This window comes from Octopus bimaculoides, chromosome 9, assembly GCF_046866305.1.
Source record: "Octopus bimaculoides isolate indiv1 chromosome 9, ASM4686630v1, whole genome shotgun sequence".
Taxonomy (NCBI): domain Eukaryota; kingdom Metazoa; phylum Mollusca; class Cephalopoda; order Octopoda; family Octopodidae; genus Octopus; species Octopus bimaculoides.
Window position 1 is genome coordinate 80,644,901 of NC_142936.1, and position 13,144 is coordinate 80,658,044.

General features: G+C 39.5%; 1 protein-coding gene across 10 annotated transcripts in view; it reads left to right on the plus strand.

The window, feature by feature from the left end:
- The window catches only part of LOC106872191 (cyclin-dependent kinase 11B-like), a 72,916-nt gene that overhangs the window by 45,275 nt on the left and 14,497 nt on the right, over positions 1-13,144 (plus strand). For 6 of the 10 annotated variants that reach the window (XM_089357862.1, XM_089357867.1, XM_089357863.1 and 3 more), the window contains 5 exons: positions 5,189-5,319; positions 5,918-6,055; positions 7,054-7,212; positions 8,344-8,442; positions 9,291-9,329. In XM_089357862.1, the coding sequence (XP_089213988.1) occupies positions 5,189-5,319; positions 5,918-6,055; positions 7,054-7,212; positions 8,344-8,442; positions 9,291-9,329 (566 nt within the window). The remainder of the gene's footprint in view (positions 1-5,188; positions 5,320-5,917; positions 6,056-7,053; positions 7,213-8,343; positions 8,443-9,290; positions 9,330-13,144) is intronic. The other 4 variants (XM_089357865.1, XM_089357870.1, XM_089357866.1 and 1 more) reach the window with 1 other exon arrangement.

Below are 13,144 nucleotides of genomic sequence, written 5' to 3' on the forward strand. Positions count from 1 at the left end.
TAGCAGAGATTAGTGATTATTATTAAGTGCAAAGAAACTCCAGTAGTAACATCAGACAGAAAGGTAGAATTGTCAGAATTATTACTGTTCTTGATAGGTACAGGCATGACTGTGGTAAGAAGTTTGCTTCTCAACCACATGATGGTTGTGCTGGTATGTTAAAAGCACCCAGCACACACTGTAAAGTGGTTGGCATTAGGAAGGGCATCCAGTTGTTGAAACCAAGCCAAATCAGACTGGAACCTGGTGTAGCCCTCCAGCTTGTCAATTCTAGTCAAACCATCCAACCCATGCCAGCATGGAAAACAGACGTTAAAGGATGATGATGATGATGATGAAAGAGGATAAAGACAGCGAGCTGGCAAAACTGTTTGCACACCAAGCAAAGTGTGTAGTGGTATTTTGCCTGTCTTTATGTTCTGAGTTCAAATTCTCCCGAGGCTGACTTTGCTTTCATCCTTTTGGGGTTGATAAATTAAGTACCAGTTGTGTACTGGGGAGGGGGGGGTCAATGTAATCGACTTCCTCTTCCTCTCAAAATTTCAGGCCTTGTGCCTATAATAGAAAGGATTATTAAAGAAGGTGGGTGACTGACGGAATTGTTAGACTGTCAGATAAAATGCACCACACAATTGCATGTTTATTCCATTGCGGCAAAGTGCAATGCCTATGTCAGAACCCATTTACTACCATATTGTACTATGCTGCAGGATGAAGAAAGGTTGAAAAAATCACTGATGTAGAACTTCTCTGTTTGTTCTCTGCATTAGGTAGGGGGCATGGTGGAGAGATATCCTAGTTTTAATGTCAAGGATTTTATTATATAGCTTTCTATTTTAAGACAACAAAAGGGATTGTCCTGTAATCATCTTAATAATTAACCCTTTTGATACAAACCCACCCAAGACTATCCCTGGTTCTATGACCTAAGCTTACTGTTTTGGTGTGATCTAAATTAAAACCTTCCCTCAAAATTTTATGTTAATTTGTTCCTGACGGCAGCTTAATAAGAAGAAAGTTATTTTACTAAATTCTTCAATATTTTGAAAATGGATTGAAACTAAGACGGTATATGTCAACAGAAGTATGGTAACAAAAGGGTTAAGATACCATTGAAGAACTTGTTTGCATGTATTTATCTACAGAAAGTTCGCTTCATGGAACTGGATTTCTTTCAAGTTGTACTTGAAGCAGCTGGGATATTTGGCCTCAACTGCACTTTGCAAACCCAGTATAAATATTTATTTCTTTATTGCTCACAGGGGGGCTAAACATAGAGGGGACAAACAAGGACAGACAAAGGGATTAAGTTGATTACATTGATCCCAGTGTGTAACTGGTACTTATTTAATCGACCCCGAAAGGATGAAAGGCAAAGTTGACCTTGGCGGAATTTGAACTCAAAATGTAATGGCAGCCGAAATACCGCTAAGCATTTCGTCCACCGTGCTAACGATTCTGCCAGAACCCAGTACAAATATTGACATAAATCTTACAGCACTGCTGCTGGTTATAACATAGTAACATAGGATTCCATCTCTATATGTAAAGCGATATATTCAATCTTTAGTAGACTGAGACATTGAGAGACAGGTTATATCCTAATTGTTATTATTTTGCATCCAATTTTTCATGCATCACTATGTTGCTTGAGGCTTCTGTTCCTCAACATTTTGCTGGAGTTCAGTATCCTGAGATCAGCCTTCAAATCTTCTTCCACAGGTTCCATCTATTTGGATTCCATGCTGTTTTATCCTATGGTCATGCTTCATACATCGGTTGCCAGATGTATAACCCTGTTTGTATGTTGGTTCAAGGCAAGACAGCAGACCAGCCTTGATACTGGATTACTGATAAACTACTGGTACCCTTCAGAAAGTCATGAACATCACACAATCTCACTTGTTTGAGTCTTTATCCTAATGCAGGGAATAAAGATTTACCACTTTGAGTAGCACTGATTTAAGGGGTTAAATCCAACATAGCATCTTTTACTCCTCTTTAAGATTCTACACTCAAACATCATTTATAAGATAGACGGACATGTCCTTCTAAATGTACACTGCTTCTATAAGTTGAGACTTTAATTGGGGCCATGATGCTCTTGTTTCTTTCAGTAACTTGAAGATATTATCACTAAACATACCAAGTTGCATGAATAAGAGCTACTCTCCATAAACATGTAGCCTTGAGTTGTTGTATCTCATGGCGTGACACCCCAGGCAATTGTCCTCTACAATGACATTAAAAAAAAATAAATGCGCCCTTTTAAAGCCTAACCAGGCTCATGGGCCCGGTTTCCCTGTTTCAATGGCGTATGTGTTCCCCGCTGAACGGGACGCCAGTCCATCACAGCGTTACTCATTTTTGCCAGCTGAGTGGACTGGAGCAACGTGAAATGAAGTGTTTTGCTCAAGAATACAATGCGGCGCCTGGTCCAGGAATCGAAACCACAATCTTACAATCATGATGCTGACACCCTAGCCACTAAGCCACGTGTCTCACACAATAACCTTAAGCCAACCATTATCATCATCATCATTGTTTGATGTCCATGTTTCATGTTGGCAAGGGTTGGATGGTGATAAGATCTGACTACGGTGAGGGCTGTGTTGGTCTCCAGTGTGTGCAATGTTATGGTTTCTATGGAAGGATACCCTTCCTAATGCCAACCACTTTACACAGTGGACTGGGTGCTTTTGTGTGTGTGTGTGGTACCAGCACTAGTGAGGTCACCAAGTAACTTGTAGGACAAAACCCCTTCACAAAAAAGTGCTTGCAGTATTGAGTGGGGTGGCTTTGTGCCAGATGCTGAGAAGCTAATGTCTGAAAGAGGGACAGGAACAGGTGTCTCATTGTAGAGGAGATACATGGCTGCCTCAGCAGGGAAAGGAAAAGGGATGTGGAGATGAGGTATCAGAGCATACCCTTAATGTACAGTAAGTTGTATAGAGAAGAATTAAAATATGGAGTGCTTCACAAATTTACATGTCATACCTGGAATCAGTTGACAGAGACTGTATGGAAGCCTGATGTATAGTCATGTGCGTGTGGGCGTATCTGTGTTTATCTGGGCAAATGTTGACTTCACAGCTTTGCATGTCACTGCCTGAGTGAAACTGTGATGTGATCTTAACATTTTTTGTTAAGAATATGTACCATAAACTTTGTGCCTTTGCAAAAGAAAAAAAATTCCTTTATTTGAAACAAAAATGGAAGGACAATTGGCTGTAAAATGCTGCTGAAAATAAGTCTGCATGGAAAATGGATCTAAAAGGAAGAATATGAAGGAAATACTTCTCTCTGTCATTCTCACTACATTTGAACGAGATACAGTTGAAACCCTCAGACTTAGTACAACACATGATTTGCACAATTTCTGATGATCTTCCTTGCTCACCTAACATATATATCGTTATAACTGCATCACAGAATGTTGGATTTCTCTTTAGTGTTAGAAAATGCTTCATTTGCTGGGCCTTTGTGGAACCCAAGCAAGACTGGAAGTACTGTTCCCCGTATATGTGACACTACTGCTGCCATACACACAAACGTCCTTGTCTAAAGCCAAAAGCTGGCCATACTACTGAACGGCGAAGATCCATTCATTGATACAACTGGCATACACACACACACACACACACACACATACAGTTTCCTTTCTCTCTCCACTCCAACCTTATTTGTTACCCTTACTCTGTCTCTCTTCCCTGATTCTGTTACAATCCTTTCTTTCGAGAAAACACACACTCTCTCCCTTTCTCCCCACTTGTGTGCCATACCTTTTTACAGGCATTGGCAATCATGTACCTCCATGCAAAAGCCTGATGATTGATGAATCCTGTGAGGGAAAGATATGACAGCAGTTTCCCTTTACTTCTTGCTAGTTTATTTATAATTTACTCTGCTTCATCTCTCTTGAGCTTACCCATGAAGCACAGAATCTTTTTAACCCTTAAGTAGTGGGGCTGATTCACATGAGTGGGTCTGTGTGACACATATGTAGGGGGTCGGCCATCTTCCACATTCTGTTTGCTTTATCCACAGGACCATCTTCTGATCTTTAACCCATATTGGGGTGTCACGCAACTGGCATCCCTGCTAGTGGCACGTAAAACCACCCATTACACCCTTGGAGTGGTTGGTGTTAGGAAGAGCATCCAGCTGTAGAAACCATGTCAAACTGGACTGGAGTCTGATGCAGCCCCTCAGCTTGCCAGCCCTGTGTGTGAATGTATAACATGTATATGCTTGTGTATGTTTGAATGTATACATGTATATGTTTGTGTGTGTGTGTGTATATGTATACATGTTTGCATGTGTGTGTATATATATAGAGATTGATAGATATGGCTCTGTGGTCAAGAAATTTGCTTCCCAATCACATGGTGGTTTTGAGTTCAGTTTTACTGTTTAGCAAGGGCCTACTACTATAGCGCTGTGCTGACCAATGCCTTGTGAGTAGATTTGGTAGACAAAAACTGAAAGAAGCCCATCGTATTTGTAAATATCGGTTCAAGTGTTTGCATGGCTAACTTCATATTTCCTTGCTGACACATGTTCATCTCCTGTTTGTGAACAATGGCTTCACTGTTGATATCATTTGTTTGCAATCTACCACGAAAGCTTGTCCAGCTTTCTTGACAAGACTTGACATGTGGCATGATCTTTGTTAAGAAAGGGCTCATTTCTCTGGTATTTTTTTTTTTTTTACTTCCATTTCTCCATGTAAACATGCATGGGCAGTTTGTTTGATAGACAGGGAGGTTATTACTTCACCTGGAAACAAGTGGAGGCTGGTTGCAAGAAGGGCATCTGGCTGTAGAAAACTCTGCCCCGTCTGACCCCATGCTTACACATACTCATCCCCTGTTTGTGAACAATGGTTTTGCTGTAGATGTATAGTTGCAGCCTGATGACATGCTCTTTCGGGTGATTGTCTGTTTGATATCATCACACCAGAACTAAAATTATTGATTCTTTTACAGGAATTTAGAGAAATGGAGACATCACAAGCAAGTTTCATTGGTTTTGTAATTCTCCAGATGTTAATAGTACAGTCAGAGCTGTAGTCCCTTATGGTTTCCCTTTTGCATTGTCATTACTAAGATTGCTTTGTTAGGGTTTAATAATATGTCAAGGTTTGTTTCCCTTAATTGTCCTTATTTTGTTTTTGCTATTTTTGCAGAGACCGTTTGGAGAGACTAGAGTTTGAACGGAGAGTGAGGGAACAGCGAGAGATACGAGAGCAGCAGAAAGAACGTGAAAGACAGGCTCGAAAGAAAGAGGAGAGAAGGAACCAAGCACTGCGCAATGAAGGTGAGAATCAGCCTGCTTTTGTTGTTCATTCCCAAATCAAGTAAACATCTGACCAGCAGCCTTCCGCTTGTCATTGTCCTGCTGCTGCTATAAACATTGGTGGCAGTGTAATGTCTGGGACTTCTTAATTGTCTGCAAACATCTAATATGTTCTTAACATATTTTTAAAGACTACAGAATGGTTTAAGACACGTTTGGCTATTATTAAGTCTGGTTCTTAAAGGCGGCGAGCTGGCAGAAACGTTAACACACCGGGCAAAATGCTTAGCGGTATTTCGTCTGCCGCTATGTTCTCAGTTCAAATTCCGCGGAGGTCAACTTTGCCTTTCATCCTTTCGGGGTCAATAAATTAAGTACCAGTGAAACACTGGGGTTGATGTAATCAACTAATCCCTTCCCCACAAATTTTAATCCTTGTGCCTTTAGCAGAAAGGATTAAGTCTTTGTACTGTCAGTAGAAGCAGCAGCAGCACATTTTATGTCAAAGATGATATTGAGAAGGGGTTTTCTTTCTTTCCCTCCTTCCTTCCTTCCATGTGTGTTTCATTGAAGACTGTTTTTTGAGAATATTTCTACTTGACATTTTATGTTTTTGTAGAAATGGAACGGGCAGAACGGCGTCGGTTGAAACGGCACTTCCGAAGTCGAAGTCCGAGTCGTGAAAGTCGACACCATGACCATATGAATCGATGGGATGCAAAGGCACGACCCAGAAAGAGATCTCCTGATGAACAGCGTATGTATTTCAGTTTTTCTTGACTTGCTTTCTAGACTATATTTTCTTCAACTCATTCATACTTGCACCTCCTCCTTACTCCATGTTTAGTTCTGTTGTTCATTCATTAGTTCCTTTTTACATCTGATTTTTCTTGCTTGCAGGAGTTGGATGATTACTTATCATTGAGGTATATATATATTAAACAGATGCCCTTCCTGTCATGAACATTTACTGTTTTTAAATGACTGATATTTTTATTCCATTTGTCTTTGAAAGCATAGATTTGTGGACATGGAATGTCAACATTGCCTCATCAATTTCTTTTGCTCTGTTGCTTTCATGTAAAAATGGGAAGAATATACTCTCTCTCACTCTCTCTTTCTCTCTCTCTCAGACACACACACATCTGTATGTTTGTGTGTACCTTGTCTTGAGATCCTGTGATGTTGTAAACGAGCATCACCTTCATACAAGCAAGGTTATTTGTTTCCAATCCTGCATGAAGATGTGTTCAGTCATGGAAAAATATTACTTTGTTTGGAAACAGGTGAGGGTTGGCAACAAGATGAGCATCCAGCTGTAGACAATCTGCCTCAATAAATTCCGTCTGACCCATGCAAGCATGGAGAAGGAGACATTAAACAAAAAAAAATGATGACATATATAAACATATATACAGATATAACATCACAACTTTTTTATGATTTCACACTTTGGCCCTCGTGCCGGTGGCACGTAAAAGCACCCACTACACTCTCGGAGTGGTTGGCGTTAGAAAGGACATCCAGCTGTAGAAACTCTGCCAAATCAGATTGGAGCCTGGTGCAGCCATCTGGTTCACTAGTCCTCAGTCAAATCGTCCAACCCATGCTAGCATGGAAAGCGGACGTTAAACGACGATGATGATGATGACTTCACACTTTGAATATTCATGACATATGCCAAATATATCCACGGTATAAAAATTTCTACAAGTCTGCCTAATGACATGGTTTTAATTAATGCTTATTTCACAGAAGCCCATTCTCCAATTGGACCCCATACTCCAGATGAAGTTGATGACACTAATGTGGAAATTCCATCTGATGGTTCAGAGGAGCCATACGAAATTAGGCCTGCTGAGCCAGTATATGTTTCAGAAATCAGTGAGGCATCGCATTCAGATTCAGAATCAGGTAAGTTCCCGTTACCCGTTCGTTTCAACTTGGTTTTGCTCTTTTTCTCTCTTTCGTATGTCTAGGCATGGCTGTGTAGTTAAGAAGCTTTCCTTGCAACCACCTGGTTCCAGGTTTGTTTCCCACAGTACAGCATCTTGAGCTAGTGTCTTCTCTTATAGCCTTCGGTAGACCAGTCTCTCATGAGTTTTGCACCTTGTTTCAGTTAGACAGAAATTTACAGAAAACTTTACTTAAAGCCACCGACTGGCTTGTGCTGCTGGGAAACACCTACAGTATGGCTTACCTCAGTTCACTTGGCTGATAATGGGTGCCACTCCTGCTTCTGCTTCTCAGTTAAGGATTTCAGGGGCCAGCTGAGACACTATGCAAAATATTTGGATTTTCAAAATCCCATTTTGAGCATTTGAAGTTAATGTAATCTCCTCCACCCTTTTAATAATTTTGGTTAATAATGATAATAATAATAACCCTTTCTACTATAGGCACAAGGCTTGGATTTTGTGGGAAGGGTTGATTAGGTCGACCCCAGTATGCAAATGGTAATTAATTTATTGATTTCGGAAGGATGAAAGGCAAAGTCGAACTTGGCGGAATTTGAACTCAGAACATAAAGAAGACGAAATACTGCTAAGTATTTCATCCAGTATGCTAATGTTTCTGCCATCTTGCCACCTTAATAATAATGATAATGAGCCCTCAGAGTGCGTAAACTTCCACCAAGGCAACACCAGTGTACTCTCAATGATTAGCCAGAGATGATTTTTTAAATGAGAATATCTGAAATAAACTCGAATTCTCTCACAAACTGGAATACTAAAAATGAACCTGACTGCTCTCAAAAATTAAGTAACAAAACCAGAAAAATAATCCAGAATCCTTGTCCGGTATCAGATCAATCCCAACATTTAATCAGTTCGTGCCCGTCATGAGGCAAGACATCCCTGAAAGTTTCATCCGAAACCTTCCGTTGGTTCTTGAGATATCTTGTCCATGGACAGACCAACAAACAAATATGACTGAAAACAGTACCCCTGCCTTCGATAAGGCGGATGTAATCATAATAATAATAATAATAATAATAATAATAATGGCAACAACAATTTTAAATTCATTTTTTTCCATTATTAGATTCACATTCACCAAGTTCAGCATCAAGCTCCAGTAGTGAAGATGAAATAATAAACAATGATTGCAGTGTCGTTGAAAGTCGCAATATCAAATACCATCGTAAGTATATGTTTCTTTATGGCTTTTTTTTTTTTCTTCTTCCAGTTTTAAGGATTTAGAACCACAGTTTTGTTTTTGTTTTAGGTCTGTTTCCCATGCTAGCTTGGGCTGGAAGAACATTTAATATTCAAGGCGTTGTTTTACAGCTGAATGTCTTTCTTGTTACTAACCTTTACCTGCTTTTTCAAATTAGGGACTTATATTTGTTTGAAAGCGCTGCGATTACTGGATGATACAGCAATGTCAGCCTAATGTCATCAACCTATTGTCACTGCTTTTCCTCAAGCATCTTCACATGAAGACAGAACTTTCACACATACATTGTCATATGCACACACATACACTCACATATGCAATCACGCACACACACACATATATATGTGTGTGTAGCCTTAGATATGATAGGTTTCCAACTACTAGTTCAACTCACAAGGCATTGGTCGGCTCAAAGCAGTAATGCAAAAGAAACTTGTTTAAGGTGCTGTGCTGTGAGATAGAACTCTAAACCAAATACTTACAAAGTGGACTCCATATCCATATCGCCAACAAGGGTAGCTGGCCCTGCTGTTGGTCCACATTGGGAAGTCTGTCTTTCTCCTTTGCATTCTCCACACTTAATAGCCTTTCATAGTAACACTTCCATACCTCATTTTCCCCCTCGGTGCAAGTGCACCGCTGCCCATCTGCACACACTTTCTCACCACAACACGATATCCGTAAAAGTTGTGTTCCAAGTAAATTGATGTGTGAAGTAAAGCGTTCTTTTATGTTGTGTCCATTCAGTCTATCATAGCTGTTGATGGTTCCAAAATCTGTCAAGTGACACAAACTCCTATTGTCTTTTACAGCTATTTCTTCTGAAAAAACAGGTCTCATTCTGGAATCAGGTTTGTGTTTTTTCACTTCTTATATCTGTTGTACTTTTCACTTGGACGCATGGAAGTTTTTATTGTTCTTTTACTCTTCTTAACCCTTTCGTTACCAAACCGCCCAAAGCCGCCCGAAAAAAATTTTGGTTCATGTGACCAAGCCACCCAAAACCGCCCGTAATCACCTATTCATATTTAAATGAGAATATCTGAGCAAATCTCGTTAGTACATTCGGGAAAACACGTGATTATTTGTGTAAACAGTTCAGCAATAGTTTTGTACGACGATCAACATGTTTTTTTAATTTTGTGAATTTTGGGAGATTTTTTTCCAAATTTGTTCCTGTGGTGTTTTCAAAATTTGTAATCCTGACAAAAAAATGGATACAAATTTTATTCTGTCAAGCAGCGAGTCAGAATTCGAAGGATTCTCCGTTAAAGACCTTGATAAATCTAACTCTGTAACCGAAAAAAAAAGCACGTGGTATTTGATAATGAATCTGAGGTTTCATTTTCCGAAAATGAAAGCAGTGAATCCGAGAGCTCCGATGATAGCGATAAAGAGAATGAATTAGTACCTGAATGGAGTGAAAATTTAAAAACTCCTTTCAGTGATTTTTCTGAAGAAACTGGACCAAGTCACAGTCTTACCCAGGAGAGTAAAGCTTTAGACTATTTCTTTTTGCTTTTTCCGATGTGCCTATTTGAATTGATTACGGCGGAAACAAACCGTTACGCTAAATGTAAACAAAGCGTAAAAAAGGATAGTTTGAGGTTTCCCATAAACTTGAATGAAATTAAAGCATATTTTGCCATAAATATTATTATGGGCATTAGAAAGTTACCTAGGATAACAAATTACTGGAGTAGTGATGAACCCTTTGGCGACGAATACGTCTCAAGTATAATGACGAGGATACGGTTTTTAAAATTGACTCAATATCTACATGTAATAGACACGACCAGTACGTGGAAAACTAGACTTTGATCCCTTATTTAAAATAAGACCCCTCATTGACTGTGTTCAAAGCACATATAAAACAGTTTATAGATAAGGATATGGTGGGCTATAAAGGCCGAGTGCGTTTTCAACAGTATATGCCAAGAAAGCGCACAAAATGGGGGATCAAAGTTTGGAAAAGATTTGTGAATCAAATACTGGGTACTGCTCTGGATTTTAATTTTATACTGGCAAAAGAGACTAATAAATCCAGTAATGTGCACAACTCTTCTATAATAATATTTTGTTGTATACCCAATTGAATATTAGCTAATAACCCATTTTCTATAGCGATGTTTGAACAAAAATTTAAATAATTTTATATTTTGTTGAATTTACCTGTAATTAAAGTCACTTTGTGACAAAAATTTTGGTATAGAATTGGTTGAGAACCTTTTGTTAATTTATCTTCCAAAAATCACATTAATATGTTGATAAATAAAAAAGTTAGAGTTGTTTAATGAAACCAGCCTAAATTTATGATTATGTTAGAAATTAATTGAAACACATAAGGGGTGTAATTTGGTTAGAAATATGGTAACGAAAGGGTTAAATAGGTTTGGTTGGGCAAAAAAGAACGCGAGTTATTCTTATATAACTGTTTGTGTCAGCTTTGATTAAGAAGAATTACAGCAAAAAATGCAAGCGTAGTTGTAGTTGTGTGATTAGAAAGTTTGCTTAGCAAGCTTGTTGTTCTGGATTTAATCCTACTTCATGGTCCCATGAAGTAGGTGTTTTTTTTTTACCAGACGTTTGGGTTAATGAATGCCTTGATAATGAATGTCAGTAAATAGAAACTGTACAGAAGAGTCGGCAAGCTGGCAGAATTGGTAGCACGCTGGGCAAAATGCTTAACGGTATTTCGTCTGCCGTTACATTCTGAGTTCAAATTCCGCCGAGGTTGACTTTGCCTTTCTTCCTTTCAGGATCGATAAATTAAGTCCCAGTTATGCACTGGAGTCGATGTAATCGACTTAATCCCTTCGTCTGTCCTTGTTTGTCCACTCTATGTTTAGCCCCTTGTGGGTAATAAAGAAATAAGAAACTGTACAGAAGACAATCGGGTGTGTGTATGAGGAGCGGGGTGCGCGCGTGCGAGTGTATTCTTTTCTTTTTCTTTTATTTTATTTCTTTCAGTCATTTGACTGCAGCCATGCTGGAGCACTGCCTTTAGTCGAGTAAAGCGACCCCAGGACTTATTCTTACCAGGCCTAGTACTTATTCTATTGGTGTCTTTTGCTGAACCGCTAAGTTATGGTGACGTAAACACACCAGCATCGGTTGTCAAGCGATGGTCGGGGGACAAACACAGACACACAAGCATATACACACACATAGATATATATATGTATATATATATATATATAAACGATGGGCTTCTTTCTGTTTCTGTCTACCAAATCCATTTACAAGGCTTTGGTTGGCCTGAGGCTATAGAAGAAGACACTCGCCTAAGGTGTCACGCAGTGGTACCGAACCCGGAACCATGTGGTTGGTAAGCAAGCTACTTACCACACAGCCACTCCTGCGCAGCATATTTCTAAGGAGGTCACTTCACCAAGGATGTCGCAATTGCCATTGATCCACCCACAGACACCCTGTGGGTCTATTTGTTCTGCTTACACTTGACTTCCACACTGCAGCACTTTTTCCTGTAATTGACATTCTAGTTGCAGAGTGGTGATGGGCATGGTAGGAGGGACAATTAGCGGGTTAGTTGTTTTACACCTGTGGCTATTATTATGAAGCCTGGGCTGGCACAAAATTGAGAAGCTTGGAAAAAGAAGGAAGAAAACAGCAATGATGATGTTAACTAAATTTTAATGATTTGCTGCTCACATGATGCAAAACGTTCTGTGTGCAGTCGTAATATTAAAAGAATGCCAATGAGGTGATGTTACTTTTGTACCAAATGATGAGCTGCACTGGGGTAAATCTGGGCTATAGTGTATCTAGAACACAGTATTTCTAGGCTCATAACTGTATCTATGATCATAGTATATCTAGGCTCGTACTCTATTTAGGTCATACTATGTCCATGGCTCAGTGGTTAGAGCATCGGGCTCACAATCATGAGGTAGTGAGTTTGATTCACAGACCAGGCGATGTGTTGTGTTCTTGAGCAAGACACTTCATTTTTCATGTTGCTCCAATTCACTTATCTGTAGAATTGAGTTGCGATGTCACTGGTGCCAAGCTGTATCGGCCTTTGCCTTTCTCTTATATAACATCCGTGGCATGGAGAGGGGAGGCTGATATGTATGGGTGACTGCTGGTCTTTCATGAACAACTTGCCCGGATTTGTGCCTCTAGGTGCAGTCCCATGCTCATTCATAACTGAAGGGGTTTTTTCCCTTTACCTATTTTGTGTAGGATCATAGTGTGTCTATGATTATACTGTATTTGGGATCATATTGTATCTGTGATCATAGTATATTTAGCATCATACTATATCTATGATTGTAGTGTATCTGGAATCATAGTATATTTACAATCATAGCTTATCTACTGTCATAGAATATCTATCTTCACAGTGTATCTGTGATTACGGCATTAAGGTCATCTCTACAGATTTTCCATAGAAATTATAGCCAGCCCTGATTTTGTTATGGTGTTTCGTATCTGAGACAGTAGATGTAAACCAGCATGTGTTTAATATGTAAGTAGGTATAAGGCGGCGAGCTGGCAGAAGCGGTAGCACGCCGGGCGTTTCATCAGTCTTTATGTCCTGAGTTCAAATTCCACCGAGGTTGACTTTGCCTTTCATCCTTTCAGGGTCGATAAATTAAGTACCAGTTGTGTACTGGAGTTGATCTAATCGACCAACACCCCG